The following is a 21,107-nucleotide window of genomic DNA, read 5'->3' on the forward strand; positions in this document are numbered from 1 at the left end:
CATGAGTGGATAAAATAACTATGGGACATTTACACAATGGAATTCTACTTGGCCATAAAAAAAAGAAGAAAATTTTACCCTTTGCAACAATATGGATAGACCTGGAGAACATTATGCTACATGAAATAAGCCAGTCAGAGAAAGAAAAATACCACATGATTTCACTCATATGTGGCATTTAATGAACAAACTGAACTAACAAGCAAAACAGAGACAGATTCATAAATGGAAAGCAGTTGACAGTTAGTGGAGGAGGGTTGGATTAGGGAGTGGAGGACCTGAGCAAAAAGGAAACAGGACTCATGTATATAGACAACAGTGTGGTGATTTTTGCAAGGAGGGGATATGAGGGGACTAAACGGTAAAGGAAAAATACAACAAAGATTAAATTTCAGAAAAAAGGAAGCTATGACATTTCCTTCCCTGGAAACAGTGAAGGATAGTGGGAGCTCTAAATATCTCAAGGTCAGGTTTTGTTATTTCCTTACTTAACACCTTTGAGGGTCTCTTGCTGTGCTTAGAATTAAGTACAAATGCCTTCAGCCTTTCTGACTCAGCTGGTTTCTCTTTTTAGTTCATCTCTCACTGCTTCCTTACTTAAACCCTGCACACCAGCCACATGGAACTTCTTGGAGTTCTTCAGTGAACCATGATCTCTCTGCCTCAGGTTTTTGCTGCATTTTCCCTGGAATATGGTTCTCCCACTCCCTGCATACTACCTGCAACACATGCTTGGCTTACTCTATTCATCCTTTAGGTTTCAGGGTCAAAGTCACTTTCTCCCAGAAACCATATCTGTGCATGCTCCCCACATGATACTTTTCACACTGAGTTGTCTCACTTGATTTATTGTCCATCCTTGCTAAATAAACCATAATCTCTGAGAGGGCAGAAACCAAGTATGTCTGATTTCCTGTCCATATTCCTAGCACTTGCTGCCTGTGAGCCCAAAGGCAGGGGAGAAAACAGGTTCCTCTTGGGATTTTGCATCCAGCTCACCCAGTCTGTGAACTGGAGGGGTTTTGCATTACACTGACCACTACATTTTTCATTTACCACTGTGGGTGCTTGTGATCCCTGCAATCCAGGTTTTCTTAAGCTCCATGCACTGCTAAGGATAATCACGTGCATTACTCAGAGTGCTGAGTTTGCCCAGCCAGCCAGCAGGACCCTCTGTGAACTGTGAAACAATTGATTCTTCTTCAATGCACTAAGTAGATGTAAGTATCTATAATTACAGTTGCATTTTCTAAAGGACACCAATTATTCTTAATTCATGGATTATACTTACTGACTGGGAGCAGGAAACAAAAAAGCACATTGCATTGGCAGGGGAGGTATTCTTCTTCTTTGCTTCCCAGTGAGTCTTGGAATTCTTTCTACTCACCTGGCAGGGTCCAGCTCCCATTCTGCTGTGCTTTGGTAGGTCCTTCAACCTAATCTCTAGGGGATAAAAGCAGGAAGACATGAGACTATTTCAGGTTATGTCAGAGTATGTCTGGTCCTGTAGATTCAGAAAATTAATTTCATCACTGATTCACAGTAATCAGACTCGTAAGAGACTAAGTCATAACCAGAATAGAGTCTTTGCACCTGGTGGGAGGTTTGCACATTTCCTGAACTCAGAATATTGTTGGTGTGATCCAGGGCATTTTTGCCCTCATATCCCAGAAGGTCAAAGATGTTAGATACATTTTTGAAAGATTTTATTTATTTATTTTTAGAGAAAGGGGAAGGGAGGGAGAAAAAGAGGGGAAAAACATCGATGTGATAGAGAAGCATCAATAGGTTGCCTCTGGTGTGCCTCAAACCAGAAACCTGGCCAGCAACTCAGTCCTGTGCACTGAACAGGAATCGAACTGGCAAGCTTTTGCTTTGTGGCGGGACAATGCGGGACAATGCCCAATCCACTAAGCCACACCAGTAAAGACAATGATGTTAGATATTTTTTAGGTATGTTTTAGTCCAGTTGTATCCTGACAAATATTATGCTTTGCTGAATCTTGGTGTCCTTATTTACAATTTAGGTCAGGGCTATTTTAATTGTGATCTCAGTATCAGAAGTCTAAATAGAGATATCACATAAGAATTTTTATTGAAAATGGGAGTAATTTAAGTAAATCTACTGATGAACGGGCTCAAATTTGAACCAAGTGCATAAAGAGAATTCAATATCAACAATTTTCTCTGTGCACTGTCATAGCTTAGGTTCCTTAAAATCAGGTCAGGGGTTGGGAACATGTAATTTACTGAGGGAGCACTCTTCAGAGAACACTGCTTATGAAGGGAGGAGGAAGCTGAGCAAGGATTTGGTCTCAGGTAAAATTTAGCCTTGGCCTGATCCATGGAGGGGGAAGGAGCTTGGAGCATAAACTCATAGACAAGTGCACACTCCCCCAACACCCTACCCCACTTGCAGCAAGGACACCAGCCTTTTGAAGCCCCATGTCAGTCAGTCATAGGGTGTGAGCTACCCCTGGGGGTGGAAGAGCAGTAATGGCTTGTAACTTTCCAAATGAAGGGGCTCCTACCAGGTAATAGCTTCTCAAGAGAAGGGGGCAGCTGTGAGCCCTTAGCAGCCAACTCTCCTAGCAGTTAGGGCTAGGTGTATGACCTGAAGAAGGGGATCTGCGTGGGGCACCGCAGCATCTACTGCAGATACTAATCCTGTGTATTGTCCCTCTCACCTCCAGGCAGGTAGTGCAAGTTTCTGCCCGAAATTTGTTTCCTCTGCCAGCCCTTCAAAACTAGTCTAGATGCTCCTCTGTTTTCCCATCTATACCACATTAATACATTACAGCTGAACCCTGCTGGTTTGTGCCCACCTTGACTTGTAAGCTCCAGGAGGTCAGGGACCATGTTTGTCTTATGTTCCTCTCTGTCCTGTACTTAGAACTATTCCTGACACTCAGTAAATGGTTTTTGTGTGCAGGAATTAATAATGTTCTTCTACAGGTTTCAAACTTGAAAAGCTACAATTGCTGATTGAGCTAAACCAGGCATATCCAAGTACAGACAGGTAGGTGGGAGTAATATCTGCACTATGCCCCCAATTCCATGAACTGTGGGAGAGTTTACAGGGCCAGCAAAAATTTAACTAATACTGAATAACAGCTGTTTTGTTTTGAATTTATAAGTATAGTGCACCTTGTAACTGATATTTTCTTTCTTTCTTTTTCTTTCTTTCTTTCTTTCTTTCTTTCTTTCTTTCTTTCTTTCTTTCTTTCTTTCTTTTCTTTTCTTTCTCTCTCTCTTTCTTTCTTCCTCTCTTTCTTTCTTTCTCTCTCTCTCTCTCTCTTCCTTCCTTCCTTCCTTCCTTCCTTCCTTCCTTCCTTCCTTCCTTCCTTCCTTCCTTCCTTCCTTCCTTCCTTCCTTCCTTCCTTTGGGTGCCAGGGAGCTCAGGGCCCAAACCCCTGATTAAGCAAAGGGGACTGACCTTTCTAATTAAATACAAACAAGACACAAAACTTTTTATTAAGGGAAATGCTCTGAAGACTTGAGGGAAGTGAAATCCCGGGGGTGTGGTTGAGACCAGAAAAGGCAAGTGAAATGCAGAGATGAGTATGGGTATTTGTGAGTGGAGTCAGGAAGCCAATGAGGACAGAGCTGGAGACCAGTCAACAGAATGGAGACAGCAGAACAACATAGTGAGGGGCAAGTGGAGAAAGTGAGTCACTGAGAAATTCCCCAGAAGGTTAAGAACAAGGATACTGAGTATTTTAAGTTGCTGTGGTCCTACAGCAAGAACCCTTTCCACTCATTGTCTCGAAGCTTCAGTAGAGTCTGATATTCATGTATGTTAGGGCCAGAGGAATCTCAGAGAATGAAGGGTGTGTCTGGTTGGAGGCCATGTAATACAGAAAAGTATTAGCACATGCTTAAGGTGAGATTATTCACGAACTACAGCTCAGATCCTGGGGTAACCAGGAGAAATATAAGTCACTTTCCACCACCAGCCCCACAAATTCTCTGAAACAGTGGAGGAATCATGGGTTGCATGAAGGATAGGGTTTTTGAGCTAATTTGAATTCAATCTCTAAAAATAGGATTAGCTAGCTGGCATGTGTTAGAATCCTATTTTAACAAGTATTATTCTCTAGTTCATAAATCATAAAATGTTGGACTTTATAGGTAGCAATTCAATTTTTCATTTTACAGTAGAGACTGAGGCATAGAAAGGTGAAGTTCCTTGCCCCAGATCAATTTCAAAGTCTTCACTTATAAAACAGGAGATTTTGACTCTTAGTTTTGTAAATCTTAACTTATGTATAGATATATAAATGTAATTCTATAAGGTTAGAAAATATTTTAGTTAGTTAGTTAGCTAGTTAGTTAGTTATGTTTAGAGAGGAAAGGGAGGGGAAAAGAGCAGGAGAGAAACACTGAATGGCATGCCTCTAGTATGCACCCTGACTGGGGACTAATCCTGCAACCCAGACATGTGCCCTGACCAGGAATCAAACTGGTGACCTCTCGCTTTTCAGGACGATGTCCAACCACCGAGCCACACTGGTCAGGGCCACAAGTAAGATTATTAAATTCCATGCAGGAAAGGGTCATATCAAGTAACTGTGATTTCCATAGCATTTAACAAATATTAGAGAGTGATGAGAAGGGATAGAAATTGACCCTTGAGAAGAAAGGAGACAATAAACTGGAAATATCTCCTTGTAGGAACCTCTTCCGTCTTTCGTTGCACATGGAGAGTTTATCGCCAGGCTCTTGAGGAGAATACCAGTCACTTTGGTGGTGGGCTTCAAAGTGAGTCGTTCCTGCTGTTTCTGACCTGTGTGAAGACCCACCTACTACTTACTTATACTTTTTAAAACTCCTTTTCTATTTGAATGTACAAAGGCTTTTCTCTGAAATGGAGAGACAGTAAGTTACTAGGGAAGAAATCATTTCCTGGTCTTCAACACTGAGTCAGAACTAAAACAATATTAATTCACACCCATTTGTTGATGGTTTGAAATTGAACTGCAACCCTTACCCTGAATTCATCAGTCTCTATTAAAGTAAAATTAAACATTTTAAGCATCTTGGTTTGGCCAACAAACATAGAAGAACTTTATTTTTTAAATAATAAAAAACTGGGTTTTAAAAAGCACAAAAACTTCTTTTCCTTCTTTGAAGAAACAAGAAATACAAAATAATGGAAAGTTAACTGCATAATCTAATATTTAACATTTCTTATGCTAATATGGCTGAGAGCCTCTGTATGGTTTATTAAAAATTGCTTTTAGGTATAGTTCTAAAGGGGAGATTTTAAATGTATGTATCTATAAAACTAATTATAGATGTTTTTTATTAAAGAAAAGCAGGCGGAATCGCCCCCCACCCCTTTCCCCAGCAGCCTCATGAGTGGAGTGCACAAAGGGGAACACTGTGGCAAGGCTTCTAGTTTTGAAAGGCTTAACTCAATTTAAATTCCTTGCTGCATAAATGGGCAAATTCAGGAATGAAGGGCTCCGACAGTAGCCTCGCTCACCCTCTTCTGGTTATGGGAGGGCCAAGGAAAGCTTTTCATTTGGTGCAACACTATTGCAGCAAGGCAGAAGAGAGAAGGGTCGACTCAGAATGGAAGCCAACACTTCTCATAGAAATAAGCAGAAAGCTTTAGTGACTCCACTCATGGTGGTGTTTGCCTTTGTGATAATCTTTCTGAAACACCTTATCCATAGCTTGCTCACTTAGTTAATAAATTATTTATATATTTATATATGTATGTATGTATGTATGTATTTATTTTTGGAGTAAAGCTGATCTATAAATGAGAAGGTGTGGCTATAAGAAAGGTTTGTCTCATTTTGATGGGCTCTGTCAGAAAGGGCAAAGTTTCCTAACTGGCTGAGTTATGAACCAAAAAAATCTGGTACTTATTTTAAGGTTCTTAACAACGCATTACTCTCTGATCTCCATCCCAGGGACAGAATCCCATGAGGCCGTGTCACCTTCAGTGTAGCATTCTAAACCCCCAAGCCCAATGCTTGGCACACAACGGGGTCACAACAAATACTTACTGAATGAGTGAACACCTTTAAAAGTGCTTGTGGTGCTGACTGGTCACAGCCAGAGCCTCTCCGTGCCATGATTAAGGTTTTGAAGAATTTTACAAGAGTTTTTGAAGGCCATACTTAGGTCACAGAGGAATCTTAATGAATGTAGCAACATCTGGCATAGTGGCTATTCTAGAAAGGATTAGTAATATCAAATTTATCTAATAGTTATATATCACTTAACAGGTTACAAAATGGCCTCACAGGTACCTCATTTGCCTTCAGTAGTGCTGAGATATGGTTAGTAGAGGCAAGTGGAATGATGCTTCCATAGCACTGAAGTGATAAGGCTAAGATTCACATGTGTTTTCTGTCTGGCCATCTTGAGCCTTTCAAATCTCCTAGTGTCCATAGATGTAATGGTCACCTGGCATTCTCGAGTTGGCTGACACTAAAATCAGAGGAGGCAGTCACAGCTTTTAAAGATCAGCTTACTAAGTCATCCCTTGGACATCTCCTCTTATTGCTTTTGACAACCAGGTGATGGGAATTAGGAGGGCTGAGCTGGTCTGGCTACACAACACCAAATGGGTGAACAGCCTTTTTAATAGCTTTCCCTTCCCAGCTCAGAACATTACACACAGACTAGTGTCTTCCTGCATCATAAAAGTTTGCACAGGGTGAGACTGTTGAACATTTTCCCAGAAAGTGGACCAAAAACACCCCTGTGCTGGGTCAGTGGTCAAAGACATTTATAGGTTAGTGCCAGAGTGCCCCCTAGTCAGTGTTTGCTAGTGACTTGGTTGGTCTGTTTGATTTCAGGGAAAATAAACACAAGACCAGCAGCCAAATATTTGCTTAGGCCCCAGCTTCAGTTGGACAACAAACCTGTGAGCAGTGTGATTGCTCCCGTTCTTTTCCTGCCAAACACACCCCTGTGCAGCTCAAAAGACCCAGAGCAAATGCCACCTTTCTTGACAATCCCATTCTGGAGCACCCTGTGCTTACTCATCTCAGAGCCCTTATTGTGCTGAATTTTAACAGTTTGCATGTCAATTTCCCCCAGTGACTCAGAGTCCTTTAAGAACAGGACCATCCCTTTCATCTCTGTTTGAAAGAAAAATATTGGCTAGCAGAAATGAGTCCCAGAAGTCCAGAGTACAGTCTAGTGACTTTCAAATACTTTTTCATTACAACCTACAGTAATAAATACATTGTAAATAATGATTTTATTAGCAAATGTATATATATACATAAATGTAATTTTATAAAGCTTAACAAAATAATAACATATGAACTACCATTATCTGGAATTTTGTCTTCCAGTTTATTCTCTATTATTTTTCCAAATGTTTATTGTGGTACACTAAATTGATTTTATGACATGCTATTAAATGCCAATGGCAGTTTAAAAATATTAGTGTATTTGGCTTTATCTGCCCCTTCCACCCCACTTCTCATTTCCTTTTATTCTTTTTATCTTTTCTATTGTTGAACAAGTACATTGCCTCCATTCTCCACCACCACCACCACTCCCCCCACCCCAGCCATCCCCATCTCCCAACCTCAACCTACCCCTCTTTGGCTTTGTCCATGTGTCCTTTATACATGTTTCTTGACAACTCTTCCCCTTTCCCCCCCATTGTCCCCTCCCACCTCCCCTCTGGTTACTGTCAGATTGTCCTTAATTTCAATGTCTCTGGTTGTATTTTGCTTGCTTGTTTGTTTTGCTGATTAGGTTCCATTTCTAAGGGAAGGGGTGGCTTCCATTCTGAGTCGACCCTTCTCTCTTCTGCCTTGCTGCAATAGTGTTGCACCAAATGAAAAGCTTTCCTTGGCCCTCCCATAACCAGAAGAGGGCGAGCGAGGCTACTGTTGGAGCCCTTCATTCCTGAATTTGCCCATTTATGCAGCAAGGAATTTAAATTGAGTTAAGCCTTTCAAAACTAGAAGCCTTGCCACAGTGTTCCCCTTTGTGCACTCCACTCATGAGGCTGCTGGGGAAAGGGGAGGGGATTCTGCCTGCTTTTCTTTAACAAAAAGGAGGAGAAAGGAGTTGTGATTGGGTGATGCAGGGAAGAAAAGAGTAATGGAGCATGGATAGGATATTGAGAAATCAGTGTTCTCCTATTCCCCTTGCAGCTCCTTGGACTGGGTTTGAACTCTTACATGTAGAACTGAGTGTTAGAAACTAACCAGGAGAAACGTTATAAAACTTTGGGCACAAACAAGGCTGCTTCAGGTTACAACCCTTGTGCCACATGCCAAATCCACTCATTGGCCTCTTTTTGTAAATAAAGTTTTATTGGAACAATCTAGCCCATTTATTCTCATATTGTCTAGGGTCACATTCGCTATAACTGAAGACTGGGGTTGTTTCAATCAAGACCAGAAGACTTACAATATTTACTTTATGGCCCTTTGCAGAAAAAGTTTACCAACCTTTGGTATAAAGTGTTTCCTACCTCCCTGGGAGGACACCCGCATAGCTCTAAGGCAGCAACAGCAGACCCTTGGGCATGCCCAGTATCCTTCTCAAGGTAGCCCTTGTCATCCCATCCCCAGCATTTTCAGGCTGGGGACACAGACCAGCAGCAGCACAGCCTGAGCAGGAGAGGCCGAAGTGGGTAGCTCTGAGTGGGGACTGCAGGTGCAGCCTGCAGCTTCCACTGCCTGTGGAAGCCTGGGAACACTTGGGAAGTGACTGTGACTACAATGATGAGGCCCCTTGAGCCTGCTGACACTGGGGTTTTATTTGCCTTTTCAGTGCCTGGTGCAGGAAACATATATGGAAGATGCTAAATAAATGTTTGCTAACTCTTTCTTAAATGAGACAGGAACTGGTGGTACGTGGTATAGAAACTGAGATTTCCCAGAGCCCTCCTAAAGGCAATGCCTGTCAAGAACTGGGGTGCCTGCAGCCCAGAACTGAAATCATCTCTCCTACTTAGAGATCATGGTATCTATTCTTAGCTGCTTTGACTACTAATACCAAAGATAAAGATTATGAGAGTGATTATAGCTAACAAATAGATAAATATTATGTGCTTGTGAAGTGCTAAGCATTACTCTAGGTCCTTTATAGATAGTAATTTATTTTTATTCTTACTACAAGAAATTCTAATTTAATTTCATTTTATAGGTGAGGAAACTGAAGCACAGAGGGGCTATATAACTTGCCCAAGGAAAAACAGCTAGTTAAGTGGCAGAGCCAGAATTTAAAAATAAGATGATTTCATATTTGGAAAAAAAATGATTGCTAGGTTGACAGAGATGCTGGCTCATTGATTGGATCCAGTGGGCTTTCTTTTTTCTTTTTAATGTCATCTAAGAATGTATTCATTTGTTTAACAAACCTTAAAAGATATGCTCTGTGTCTTTCTGTTTTGTCTGTAACTGGTCTAGAGGTGGGTATGTTACTCAGTTCTAGTCAACAGGATGCAAGAAGCCTGCTGGGGCCTACTGCAAAGGATTTCCAACCATGAACATCTTACTCATGGGCAAAAGCAGAGGAAAAAGACTGTGTTACTGGGATGCAATGCTTGACGATGCTGTTGAGTACCATTTCCTCCCAAAAGTGCACACTGCTGAATTTCTTATTAGGCAGATTAATAACCCCCCACAGTTTAAACCATTTTTGTTTGATCTTCTTTCATTCAGATGTTCTCCACTCCATTATCCTGTTATATTTCTTTAGTAGATCTTACCACTATCAGAAAGTATCTTACTTATTGATTGCCTTCCTTATCTGACTATCCCCCCACTCCCTCTTCTAGAACAGAAACTCCTGAGAACAGAGCTCTTATCTCCACTATTTGTTGCTCTGTCCCCAGTCCTAGAATATGTCTGGCCAAAGCGTTGGGGAATCTCAATATAAATCAGAGGCTCACACTTCAGTGGAGAAACAGACAAAGTTATCCAACATAAGAAATGTCATCCTAGAAGTAAAAACTACAGAAAATGAGGTCTGCTTAGGAGTTGCATGAAGCTGTTGCAGCAGGTCTGCTTTCAGACTCACTCCCACCCCACCCAACAACCGCACACGTATCAGTGTCAAGCTTGTTTTAAAAAGAGACCACTTGGGTTTTTTCTTATTTATATTACTTTACTCACTTAATTTTATGTCCTCTCTTGTAAAATCTGTCTTCAGTGTAGCTAATTTTAACTGACAATCTGCTGAGTTCTCTGGGCTGAGACGTGGAGCAGGACTGTGTTTGAATTTACCAATAGCCTTTATATCAGATCACAACAAATGTGTTATTTGTTCCTAACTTTCAAGGACGCTATATTGAATTCAAAATGTTTTGAAGGAAATAGTCAATCCAAGGAGCTGTTTTCAGTAATAGAAATAAGGGCAGAGGTCACTTGTTTTTAAAAGAGCTTTAAATGAGGAAAGCCTGTTTTAAAGGAATATTTGTGTTTTTGTTTGCAGTTATGCAAAAATAAATAAGCAAGGGCTATTGTTTGGGGAAGTAAGCAAATATGGATGTTTTGGGAGAAGCCGTGAGTTTTGCTCTTGGTTGGTGAGGTGAATGGCACATGTTTGAGAGGATGCTATTTCTAAAGACTTAGTCACTTCTTGGGGGCCTGGGTGACTTGGGTGCTGGCTCCTGTGGAGTTAAGTGTGCTCTTCTGGGGGGCAGTTTCTTCCAGAAAGGATGTGCAGGCCCAATCATCACCACGTGCTAAAGGAACAGAGCTGGACTTGACCTTCTGGATCCAGGACTAGCCTGTTAGTGTCCTTCAGGATAGAATCTCTGAGATCAGATTAGAACATTGTGTTTCCATGTGAATGTACTATGAGCTTGAACTACTGAAAATACCCTAAAAATGGACCACAATATATTATGATACTATTGTCCTAAACAACCACATAAATAAAAATGTACTAACGTTGGACCCTTCTGCTCTGATGTGATTGTCCATGAATGTGAGGGGATTTGGGAGAAAGGACTCTCCCCTGTGGGAAGCAGAAAGGTCCAGTATCAATAATCCTAGGAAAGGGGAAATCTTGGGGTGTGAAGAATAAGGGAAACCTCTCTCCTTTACTGTAGGGGAACCCCCAACTTTTTCTTCATTGATCCAAATAGTAGGTAATTCAGACTCTACAAAATGTCAGCTCAGCTCAAAAGAGTCAGGAGTTTTGGCTAGAAATAAATGACAAAGGTTTAGTCAATGGTCTGCAGGTTTGCAAACCAGAAATATAACTAGGAAATAGCTAGAGTGTTCTGAAAGGGAAAGAATAGTTGAGGGTTCTTACAGTAAAAAAAAGTATATTCTTGAGGAAAATCAGTTTACATTCTCAATCCCAAGATTGGTTCAAGATGATAGTCATCATATGTGTGGTGCTAATCATCAGCTGTCCAGCGGAAAATTGGAAGATTTGCTTCTTGAGGTCATTCACAGTTGTTTGGCAGTTTGATGTATATCCATTCAGTAACATACAACACAGTGATATGTGCTCAGGTTGACACAGAAGTGGAAAATTAAAAAGTTTAAGTTCCCAGAGTCACTTAAAACAAAAGTAATTATTTCCCTATGCCTCTGTCCACTTGAAGAAGTTAAGAATTTAGCAGCTTGACTATAGTAACTCCATTTTATTTCTTCACTCTATTCCTCACAGACCATGCACACAGTTGCTGTCACAAGTACTTGACTCTGGCATTATAGCACAAAAACAGCCACAGACAATACATAAATGCATGTTCATGGCTGTGCCTCAGTAAAATTTTACAAAGCAGGCAGCAGGGTGGACTTGACTCATGAGCCATAGTTTGTCAACCTCTGTTTTAGAGCAATGTGGATGATGGTGCCTGGGAACCAGAGGATGTAGGCATGTCATCAGAGGATATGTTTCCCTCCTCACCCTTTCTCATCTGCATAACTTGGCCAAGACCTATGCCAACAGGATACCTTCCAAGACCCTCTAAAAATGTGGGCTCTGAAGACACTGTTTCTAATGGCTGCTGTAATATAGTGTCTGTTATCTCTCTTGATAACTCCTAAACTTCTCTTCAGGCAGAAATCATCGCTTCACTTAGGTGAGTAAAGGGGAGTAAGAGAAGGGCCTAACTCATTTTGGGACCGAGGAGCAAAGGGAACAGGTGTTCTCTGACTCCAGAGATAGTGGTGGTTCCAGTGAACCCCAGCAGAGGACAGGGTCCCTAGAGAAGTCAAGAGTTGAAGAGGAGGAGAAACCTGTTTGTGTAGAAAAGGAGGTAGCAGGCCCTCAAGGCCATGAATACCAAAAAACTTCAGAAATTTGTCTATAGGGATGTGTAGGCTTAAGTCATCACAACCAGAATGCTTAAGGGAAATGTATTCTCTTTTATAATCACGGGTAGTGAAGACTGGACACAGGCTTCAATTGGTGGTCAACCAATTACTCCTAGGTTGACTGACAGCTACAGCCCTGTCCTAGATAAACCATCAGGGCCCCAGTCATTACTCTCTACTCAGCAAGAGTTAGAACCAAGGACTGAAATCAACTGGGTTAGTCAGATTAATTGCCTTAGCTGTCTCCACAAAGTGTCACGCAGAGCTGTTCAGCTTCTGTCCCACCAGGAAGAAAATTCCTTCGTTGTCAGCTGTGGTGGGAGAATAACTTTGAGAGATCACCTCAAACTGCTTGATGCTATAGCCAGCCTCTCTCACGGAAGCCTCTACTGCCTCCCTGCCCAGGCAGAGGCTGGAGAACTTCTGCTCACCAATCATATAGTAGCTGCTCTTCAGGGCATCCACAATCACCAGGTAGCCCCCTGGCTTCAGTAGGCTGCTGAGGTTCCTGAGGGCTGTGCGGTAGGCAGGGAGGTCTGGACAGGCAGCATCTAGGCACAGAGTGCTGAGGAGGCAGTCAGCTGGGGGCAGGGAGATAGCACCCAGAGGCTGTCTCTGGGTCACATCACACTTCAGGACCTGCTTGATTGCCCGCCTCAACTTCTCCTCTTTTTCTTGCCCTTTCACTCTGAAACACAAAAACCAACATACATTTTGTGACCTGACTCACGGGGACAAAAAATCTCTGCTCAGAGCTGAAAATCAGAGGGTTGTCCCATGTGTTACCTTTTTAGGCCCTCCCAGTTGTAAAAGCAGAGAAAGAAGAAATGAGAAACCATTTTTGTATCTGAATGTGATCACATTATCCTGTGCTGGGTTAAATCTTTTATATGGAAATGATGATAAAAATACCCACCCTATCTGATTAGGGCATCATCCCTACATGCCAAGGTTGAAGGTTCAGTTCCTTCAGGGCACATACCAGAATCAACCAGTACACTTCCAGTCAAGACGGAGGCATAGGTAAACATGCTTCACCTCCTTGCACAACCATAAGAAGGATCACAACTAATTTTAAAATTAAAAACACCCAGAACTGCCAGAAAATTGAACTGTACCAAAGTCTGACAACCACGGATTTAAAGAAGCTAAATTCATCTAGACAGGTAGGAGGGGCTGAGCCCTCAGGATACAGTGTGTTGGAGTGAGGTAGTAGTAGCAGCCGGTGGAATGGGTAGTCCCATATTCATATGTGGTGGATAAAAATCAGGGGGACACCTTGTGAGCAAGCAATCCTAGCCCTAGGCCAGAACACGCAAACCAGGGTTCCAGTGCTGGGGAAATACAGCCTCATAACTTTTGGCTGTGAAAACCAGTGGGGGTTGGGATAGCAGAAGAAACTGCCAGTTTCTCAAGAGAACCCAGAATGTATGCCAACTCACCAACTCAGAACCACAACCAGGACAGGAGCTGGAGGGGTACCAGTCACATATGGGAAGTGAGTGAAGTGACTGGAAATGGGGCAAGTGCCAGGTGAGTCCCCAGAAGTCAGCCAGCAGTGGAATTGTCCCCTCTCCTACCCTTCCCCACACATGCAGCCACAAAGTGGTAAAGCAGGCTGTCCACTCTGGCAAATACCCAAGGCTCCACCCCATACAATTTAACAGGTGAGCTAAGACAGGGAGTCAAAGTAGCTCTAATGAGTACACAGACACAGGTAGGCTGCTACATTGAGGAGACACAGAAATATGGCCCAAATGAAGGAAGAGAACAGAATCCCAGAAAAAGAACTAAGCAACGTGGAGATAGCCAACCTGCCAGACACAGAGTTCAAAACACTGGTGATCAGAATACTCAGATATCTCACTGAATATGCCAAAATCATGAGGTAAGAAATAAAGGCTACATGAAGTGAAATAAAGAAAAATCCATAGGAAACCAACAGTGAAGGGAAGGAAGCCAGGATTCAAATCAGTGATTTGGAACATAAGAAAGAAATAAACATTCAACCAGAACAAACTGAAGAAACAAGAATTTTAAAAAATGAGGCAAGTTTAAGAAGACTTTGGGACATCTCCAAAAGGGCCAACATTGAATCATAAGGATACCAGAAGGAGAAGAGGAAGAGCAAGAAACTGAAAACTTATTTGAAAAAATAATGAAAGAAACCTTCCCTAATGTGGCAAAGGAAATAGACATACAAGTCCAGAGAGTACAGAGAGTACTCAAACAAGTACAGTGAGTCCCAAACAAGTTGAACCCAAAGAGGAGCACACCAAGATACATCATAATTAAAATGCCAAAGGTTAAAGATAAAGAGAGAATCTTAAAAGCATCAAGAGAAAGGAAGAGAGTCACCTACAAAGGAGTTCCCATAAGACTATCAGATGATTTCTCAAAGGAAACTTTGCAGGCAAGAAGGCACTGCCAACAAGTGTTCAAAGGGGTGAAAAGCAAGGACCTACCATCAAGATTACTCTATCCAGCAAAGCTATCATTTAGAATGGAAGGACAGATAAAGTGCTTCCCAGACAAGGTAAAGCTAAAAGAGTTCATCATCACCAAGACCTTATTATGTTAAAGAGCCTTATTTCAAAAAAAGAAGATCAAAACTATGAATAATAAAATGACAACAAATTCACAACAATTAACAACGAAATCTAAAAAACAAAAAAAAATTAAGCAAACAACTACAAGAGGAACAGAATCATAGATATGGAGATCATTTGGAGGAATATCAGCTTCAAAGGGGAAGGGGGAAATGGGTAAAAAGGTATAGGGGTTTAGAAGCGTAATTGGGTAGGTACAAAATAGACAGGGGGAGGTTAAAAACAGCATAGGAAATGGAGAAGCCAAAGAACTTATATATACAACCCATGGACATGAACTAAGCTGGGGGGTGCCAGCTTAGGAAGGGGTACCAGGCAGAGAGGGGCAAAGGTGGAAAATTGGACAAGTATAATAGCATGATCAATAAAATTTAAAAATCAACCAATGAATGCATAAATATGTGGAACAACAAATAGATGTTCTTTCTTTCTCCCACCTCTCTCTAAAATCAATAAAAAACTAATATTAAGAATACTTGGCAGGAAAGTGAGGTCAGGGGAGTTGGAAGAGGGTATAAGGGGGATAAACAGTAATTAAAAAATACAATAAAAATAACTAGCTGCCTGTTTTTACACTGGACTGCTCCCATGAAATTATTATTCTTCCACTGCTTAAAATAGTACCTGGTTCATTTATTACTATTATTATTAAATTATAATTAATTAATTAATTAATTATATTTGTTGTTACATTATTTCCCTTGTCCCCTCTACCAAATTGCAAGGTGGTAGCCATTTGACCCATACATATCAGGTAATAATGGATTTAAAATGCTGAAATGGTATTTCTGTTTCAGCTGCCAGTTAATGAGGGGAGTGGGGTCATCACGGACATTTTTAGAAACTGTTGATCACTATAGCAAAGCCAAGGCCAGGACCCCTCTAGAAAGAATAAAACTAGTTACCATTCTCAGGCTCTAAGCCGTATTGCATTAGTGTGTTTTCTGAAGGAGATCATTTTCTTGGTAGCCTTACAAGGAATGCTGTCCTCTTCACCAGATCAGTGGGGTGTCTTGAGAGGAAAGCAGTTAATAAAAGGAGCAGAGAAGGCAAGGGCAGGAGATAGAATAGAGTGCCTTGGATCCTTTTAGAATTTGTTAGGGGAGGAATGAAGGAACAGACTGACAAATTAAACACACACGTAGAATTCACAAGAGAAACTGGAGAAACAGACAAAGGAGAAAGAAGCAGCATCAAATCAGAGAGGTAAGAGAAAGGGAAGAAATGTGTGTACAAAGTACCCACAAAGCCTCTGAGCCCAAAGAATAGAGTAATGATTTGGCATCGAGCTTTTTTTAAATTTAATTATTGTTCAAGTACAGTTTTCTGTCTTTTACTCCCATCCCAGCCCACCTTCCCCAGTGCTCCCCACCTCCCCTCCCACGTCCACCCCCCTTAGTTGTTGTCCATGTGTCCTTTACACTAGTTCCTGTAAATCCTTCCCTTTCTCCCCCTGAAATTCCCTCCCCTCTCCTCTCTGGTCCCCGTCCCCCTGTTCTCTATTTCAGTGTCTTTGAGCTTTTTGAGGAAGTTAATTAACAAAGCACCAGGGTACAAATCAAGGCTTACATTTAGAGAACACAGTCCCTTGGCTCCAGGAGAAGAAAGTCACTTGAGCAACAAGGCCTGATGGAGAGAACAGAGGATGGCCCAACATCAGAGCAAGAGAGAGACTTAACTGCTACTATTTCTGGTCATGATGAAAAGTCAATGGTTTAAATGAAACTCGGAGACTCATCTCCAGGTGGAATAATCTGAGGAAATAGAAATTAGTTGTGGATATCCTATTTAACTATTTAGTTAAAATCTTAAGCCTATAGCATATAATTAGTTTCTATAACATCCTTTATATTTATTGTAATTTTCCACTTAAGAAACTTATCAACAAACATATGAAAAGATGCTCAACATCCTTGGCCATCAGAGAAATTTAAATCAAGCTATGAGATACCACTTCACACACACTGGAATGCCTACAATAAAAAAGATAAATAATAACAAGTGTTAACAAGGAAGGGGAGAAACTAGAACCTATACACACTGCTGGTGAGAATGAAAAATGGTCCAGCTACTTTGGAAAACAGCCTGGAAGTTCCTTAAAATATTAAATGTTGAGTTAGCACACGATCCAGGAATTCCACTCATAAGTTTTTACCCAAGAGAAATGAAGATATATGGTCACACAAAAACTCATACATAAGTATGTATAGCAGCAGTATTCACAATAGTCAAAAGATAGGAAAAGACCCAAATGTCCATCAACTTATAAGTAGAGAAATAAAATGTGGTATATCTATACAATGTACTATTCAGTAATAAAAAAAAGAATGAACAAATGATGTGTGCTACAATATGGAAGAATCTTAAAGGCATGATGCTAAGTGAAGAAATCCAGACACAAAAGGTCACATACTGTATGATTTCATTTACAGGAAACGTCCAGAAAAGGCAAAGCTATAGAGACTGAAAGCAGACCAGTGGTGGCGAAGTGCTGGGAGGATGGGGAAAAGGGCAGTGACTGCTAATGGGCACAGGGTTTGTGTGGAAAGTTTTGACAGTGTTCTCAGATTATGTTGAGAATTGAACAACTCTGTGAAAATACTAATAACTATTAAATTGCATGCTTTAAACGGGAGAATTTCATGTCGTGTGAATTTTATCTCAGCAAAGCTATTATATATGAGGAAGAGAAAGAGAGAGAGAGAAAGCTTAGCAAGGTGTTGGTTTCAGAGACTCCCTACCAACCAATAAACTAGTGTAGACAGGGAATAATCATTTTTGATTGGCTCTACTTGCTCTCCTATCAAGGATAAAAATGATAGTGGGATGACCAACCCGGTCTGGACTTTCTGGTTTTCTCACTGAAAATCCCCGATCCTAGGAACCCCTCTCAGTCCTGGGCAAAGTGGGAAAGTTAGTCATTCTAAAAGTAGGAAAATCAGTTACAAAGCTGCCACCCAGCCTAACAGAACATGGATAATGTATTTAACAGAACATATTAAAAATTAAAAGATAATAATTCAACATTATGGAAGTCTATGTAAAACACAAATTTGAAGAGGTAAATTAATCCAGAACAGAAAAACTTCAAATAACCTATTGTTGCATATGGATAACTCAACTGTACACAAAAAGCTAAAGAAGTGACAACATAGTGTTTTTTAATGTGTTTAAAGATGATCTTTTATATGGAAACATTTTGGGAATGTGTATATAAGTGATTAAGTCAGAAGCAAGTTGGACCTCTGTGGCCTATTATGTAGCAAGCTATTTGAAAGATACAAGTCACCACCAAACTAGTACTTGCCAGTCAGAGGATGATGACAATTGTTCCCCAACTGTGAGACACACTGTGAAGTCTAGAAAGCTCACAGAGAATGTGCCAATTTGAGAGGGAAATTCGTTAGAAACACCCACTGTTGTGGATGTTGCTTGTCCTTGGATGGATAGCAAACATTGGTGAACTCCTTAGCTAAGGCAGCTGTGTAAAGATTACACCTCAGGGCTCCTCAGGGCCTGCAAGCTCCCCCGCAGGGAAATGGACTCACCTACAGACACAGGCAATTACCACTCAGCTTCACGTTTAGCTCAAGGGGTAGGTAATAAACACACACCAGAAAAGTGTTATGCAGTTTTACAGAAAGCTAACAGCAGTGTGGCCATTTCTCTGTTCTAAAGATGTACTCTTTCAAATGAATCAATATGCGAAAAAGGCAGCTATTTCCACTATAAATATACTATCTATAAGCCCAGGGGAGCAGAGGAAGATGGGGAGGAATGAACAGATAAAGAATAGCACTCCTGGGAAGAATAGTTCAAAGAATGGCTTTCCATACCCCAATAATTATCTGAGATTTAGAAGAGGTTCCTCCTGTTCTGTCTCTGCAAGGCAGGTGGTGGATCAGAATCTCTGGGACAAGCTTTTTTCCCTTTACACTCACCTCTACCAAGCCCCACCCCAGACATTCCAGCTGGGTCTCCTGAGGAAGAGCCAGAAAAATATATAAAGGAAATAAAAAACTAAATAAACTTGTGATGGGGGACTCAAGAGTTGGGAAAATTTAGTAAGCCTAGCAGGTAATGCATATGAAAAGCTATTGTTTCAGGAACTGCAGGTAAGGCCCACCCTGACCCCAGGAGACCATAAGCAGTTCTACCTTTGTGCCTCTGGAGGACTGCAAGCATATCAAAGCCATTGCAAGCATGTCTGAGCCATTGTGTTCCACGGAGGGACAGATGACCACCTGGGGCACAGCTAACCGACCTGAGTGAGAATGCTGCAGGGGTTTTTTAAAATCTATTTTCCCCTGAATTTTAAACCCTTTACCTCACTTTGTTCTCTGTCATAAAAAGGCTGGCTGGAAAGGAAATGTAAGAGGGTCTGTTAGGGTACAACCCCTCCTTCCTATCAGATAGCTGGCCATCTGAATAAAGTGCCCATAAAGACTGAATCCCTGTCTCTGCTTATTGGGTCTGGTAGGTGACAGGCAGCACAAACACCAGCTTTTCCAGTTTCACTTGGACGTCAATGTAAAAATTGTAAGAGCAAGGAATAGTGACTAGTAAACCTTTGATGTGGCCTCAGCCTCATCAGGTGAAAGCCAGTCTAGAATGGAGCATCTGGAATGCAAAACACATGCACTTATTTATTTTACAAGGATCTTTGAACCCCTGTTATGTGCCAGGAAGAGTGATGGGCAATGGGGCCCCAGGTGGAACCAAGGGGAAACAAGTCCTATCTTCATTAAGATTACAGTCTGGTGGGAGAGAACAAATTAATCCAATGATCCTCCACAAAAATGAAACATTAAAGCTGTGACAAATGCTAGGAAGGGGAGGAACATGGCACTAATGAGGAATATTGGGAGCTTGAGTATCAGGCAAAGCTCCTCCACAAAGAGGTCAGGTAAGCAGAGGTAGGATAAATAAGTAGGAGTTAATTAGGCCAAGAGAATAGGAGGGGAGGAGAATATTCCAGTGAGAGGAAATAGCAAGTGCAAAAGCATTCACTTGCAAAGCCTACAATGTAGGCCCTACATGCAAAGGCCATGTGGTGGACAAAACATGGAGAGGACAATGCCAGTGAGGCTGGATCTGGGAAGGCAAAGCAGAGCATGGGGGAAGTGAGTCAGACAGGGTCAGCTGGTGCCAGAAGAGGCAAGGCTTTGTGGACTGTATTAGAAATTTTGCTTTTTGTCCTGAAAGCCATGGGAAGTCATTAAGGGATGCTAAAGAAGGGAGCAATATGAACAGATTTACATTTTGAGTTAATTATGTTGGGTGGAGGTGGAAAGCCATTTTGAAGGGAGAGGATAATAGCTTAGATCAGGGCAATGGAAAATATTGAAAGAAAGATGCTTGTTCTAGAGAAACTCTGGAAGTAAAATAAAACTTAGTGCTAGTCATGGAACATGACTAAGAGGGAGAAAACAAGATTGACTTCCAGACTTCTGGTTTGTCCAAATATATGATGGTATCACTCAAGGAGATAAGAAAACCAGAAATGGAGCAGATTTGGGGAAGATCATAGCTTGATTTGGAGTACATTGAGACTGAGATGTTTTGAGACAGACGAATAGAATGTTTACAGCTTGAAGGAAATGACCCATTGAAGGTTTTTCAACCCCCCTGTTAATTTTCCCCAAGAAATAATGCATGAGAGTACTTATTTAAGAGGAAGGCATTCTTATAAAAGCCAGAAATTTTTTCTAGGTACCCCTGAAGCAATTGCAATAACCATCAAGATCCTGATTTTGAAACAGAATATCAATCAATCTTTTACAAGACATGAAAACATAGACACTTTGGAATTGAGTCATTCGCTAGTTCATGGAAGAAATTGGGCACAACTGTAGCTGTCTGGGGAAATAGCAAACATCTTTCTAAACAGATTAAATATTTTTGTATAGAGAACATTTACTTAAGAGAAATGCCACCTCAACAGGTGCTTGAGCTTTCTCCTCCCAAGCACTCTGCAGTAGGTGGAGGAGCTGCCTTCTGCGGAGGCAACCAGGAAGGGCTCTAGCCTCCCCAGGCCCCTCTGGCTGCCTTGAGGGCTAAGAAGAACTTGCAGAGCAGACCAGCAACTCATTCCATTCGCCAGTGGGCCCTCGTATACCTATCAGGAAGCTCTGTTCTAGACACCAGTGCTTCTTAAACTGTAAAATGCATGTAGTTTCCTGCAGAGCTTGTTAAAATGCCGATTCTTTTTCTAAAATATATTTTA

At 41.3% G+C, this 21,107-nt stretch overlaps 1 protein-coding gene across 2 annotated transcripts in view; it reads right to left on the reverse strand.

The window, feature by feature from the left end:
* Positions 1–21,107, reverse strand: part of NNMT (nicotinamide N-methyltransferase) — a 71,028-nt gene that overhangs the window by 39,578 nt on the left and 10,343 nt on the right. Inside the window, exon 3 of one of the 2 annotated variants that reach the window (XM_037143644.2) lies at positions 1,388–12,960. In XM_037143644.2, the coding sequence (XP_036999539.2) occupies positions 12,528–12,960 (433 nt within the window). In that variant the 3' untranslated portion in view covers positions 1,388–12,527. Of the gene's footprint in view, positions 1–1,291; positions 12,961–21,107 lie in introns of both variants that reach the window. The other variant, XM_053670484.1, reaches the window with a different exon arrangement.

The sequence above is a fragment of the Artibeus jamaicensis genome, unplaced genomic scaffold (assembly GCF_021234435.1).
Source record: "Artibeus jamaicensis isolate MK-2021 breed Jamaican fruit bat unplaced genomic scaffold, CSHL_Jam_final contig_585, whole genome shotgun sequence".
In the NCBI taxonomy this organism is placed as follows: domain Eukaryota; kingdom Metazoa; phylum Chordata; class Mammalia; order Chiroptera; family Phyllostomidae; genus Artibeus; species Artibeus jamaicensis.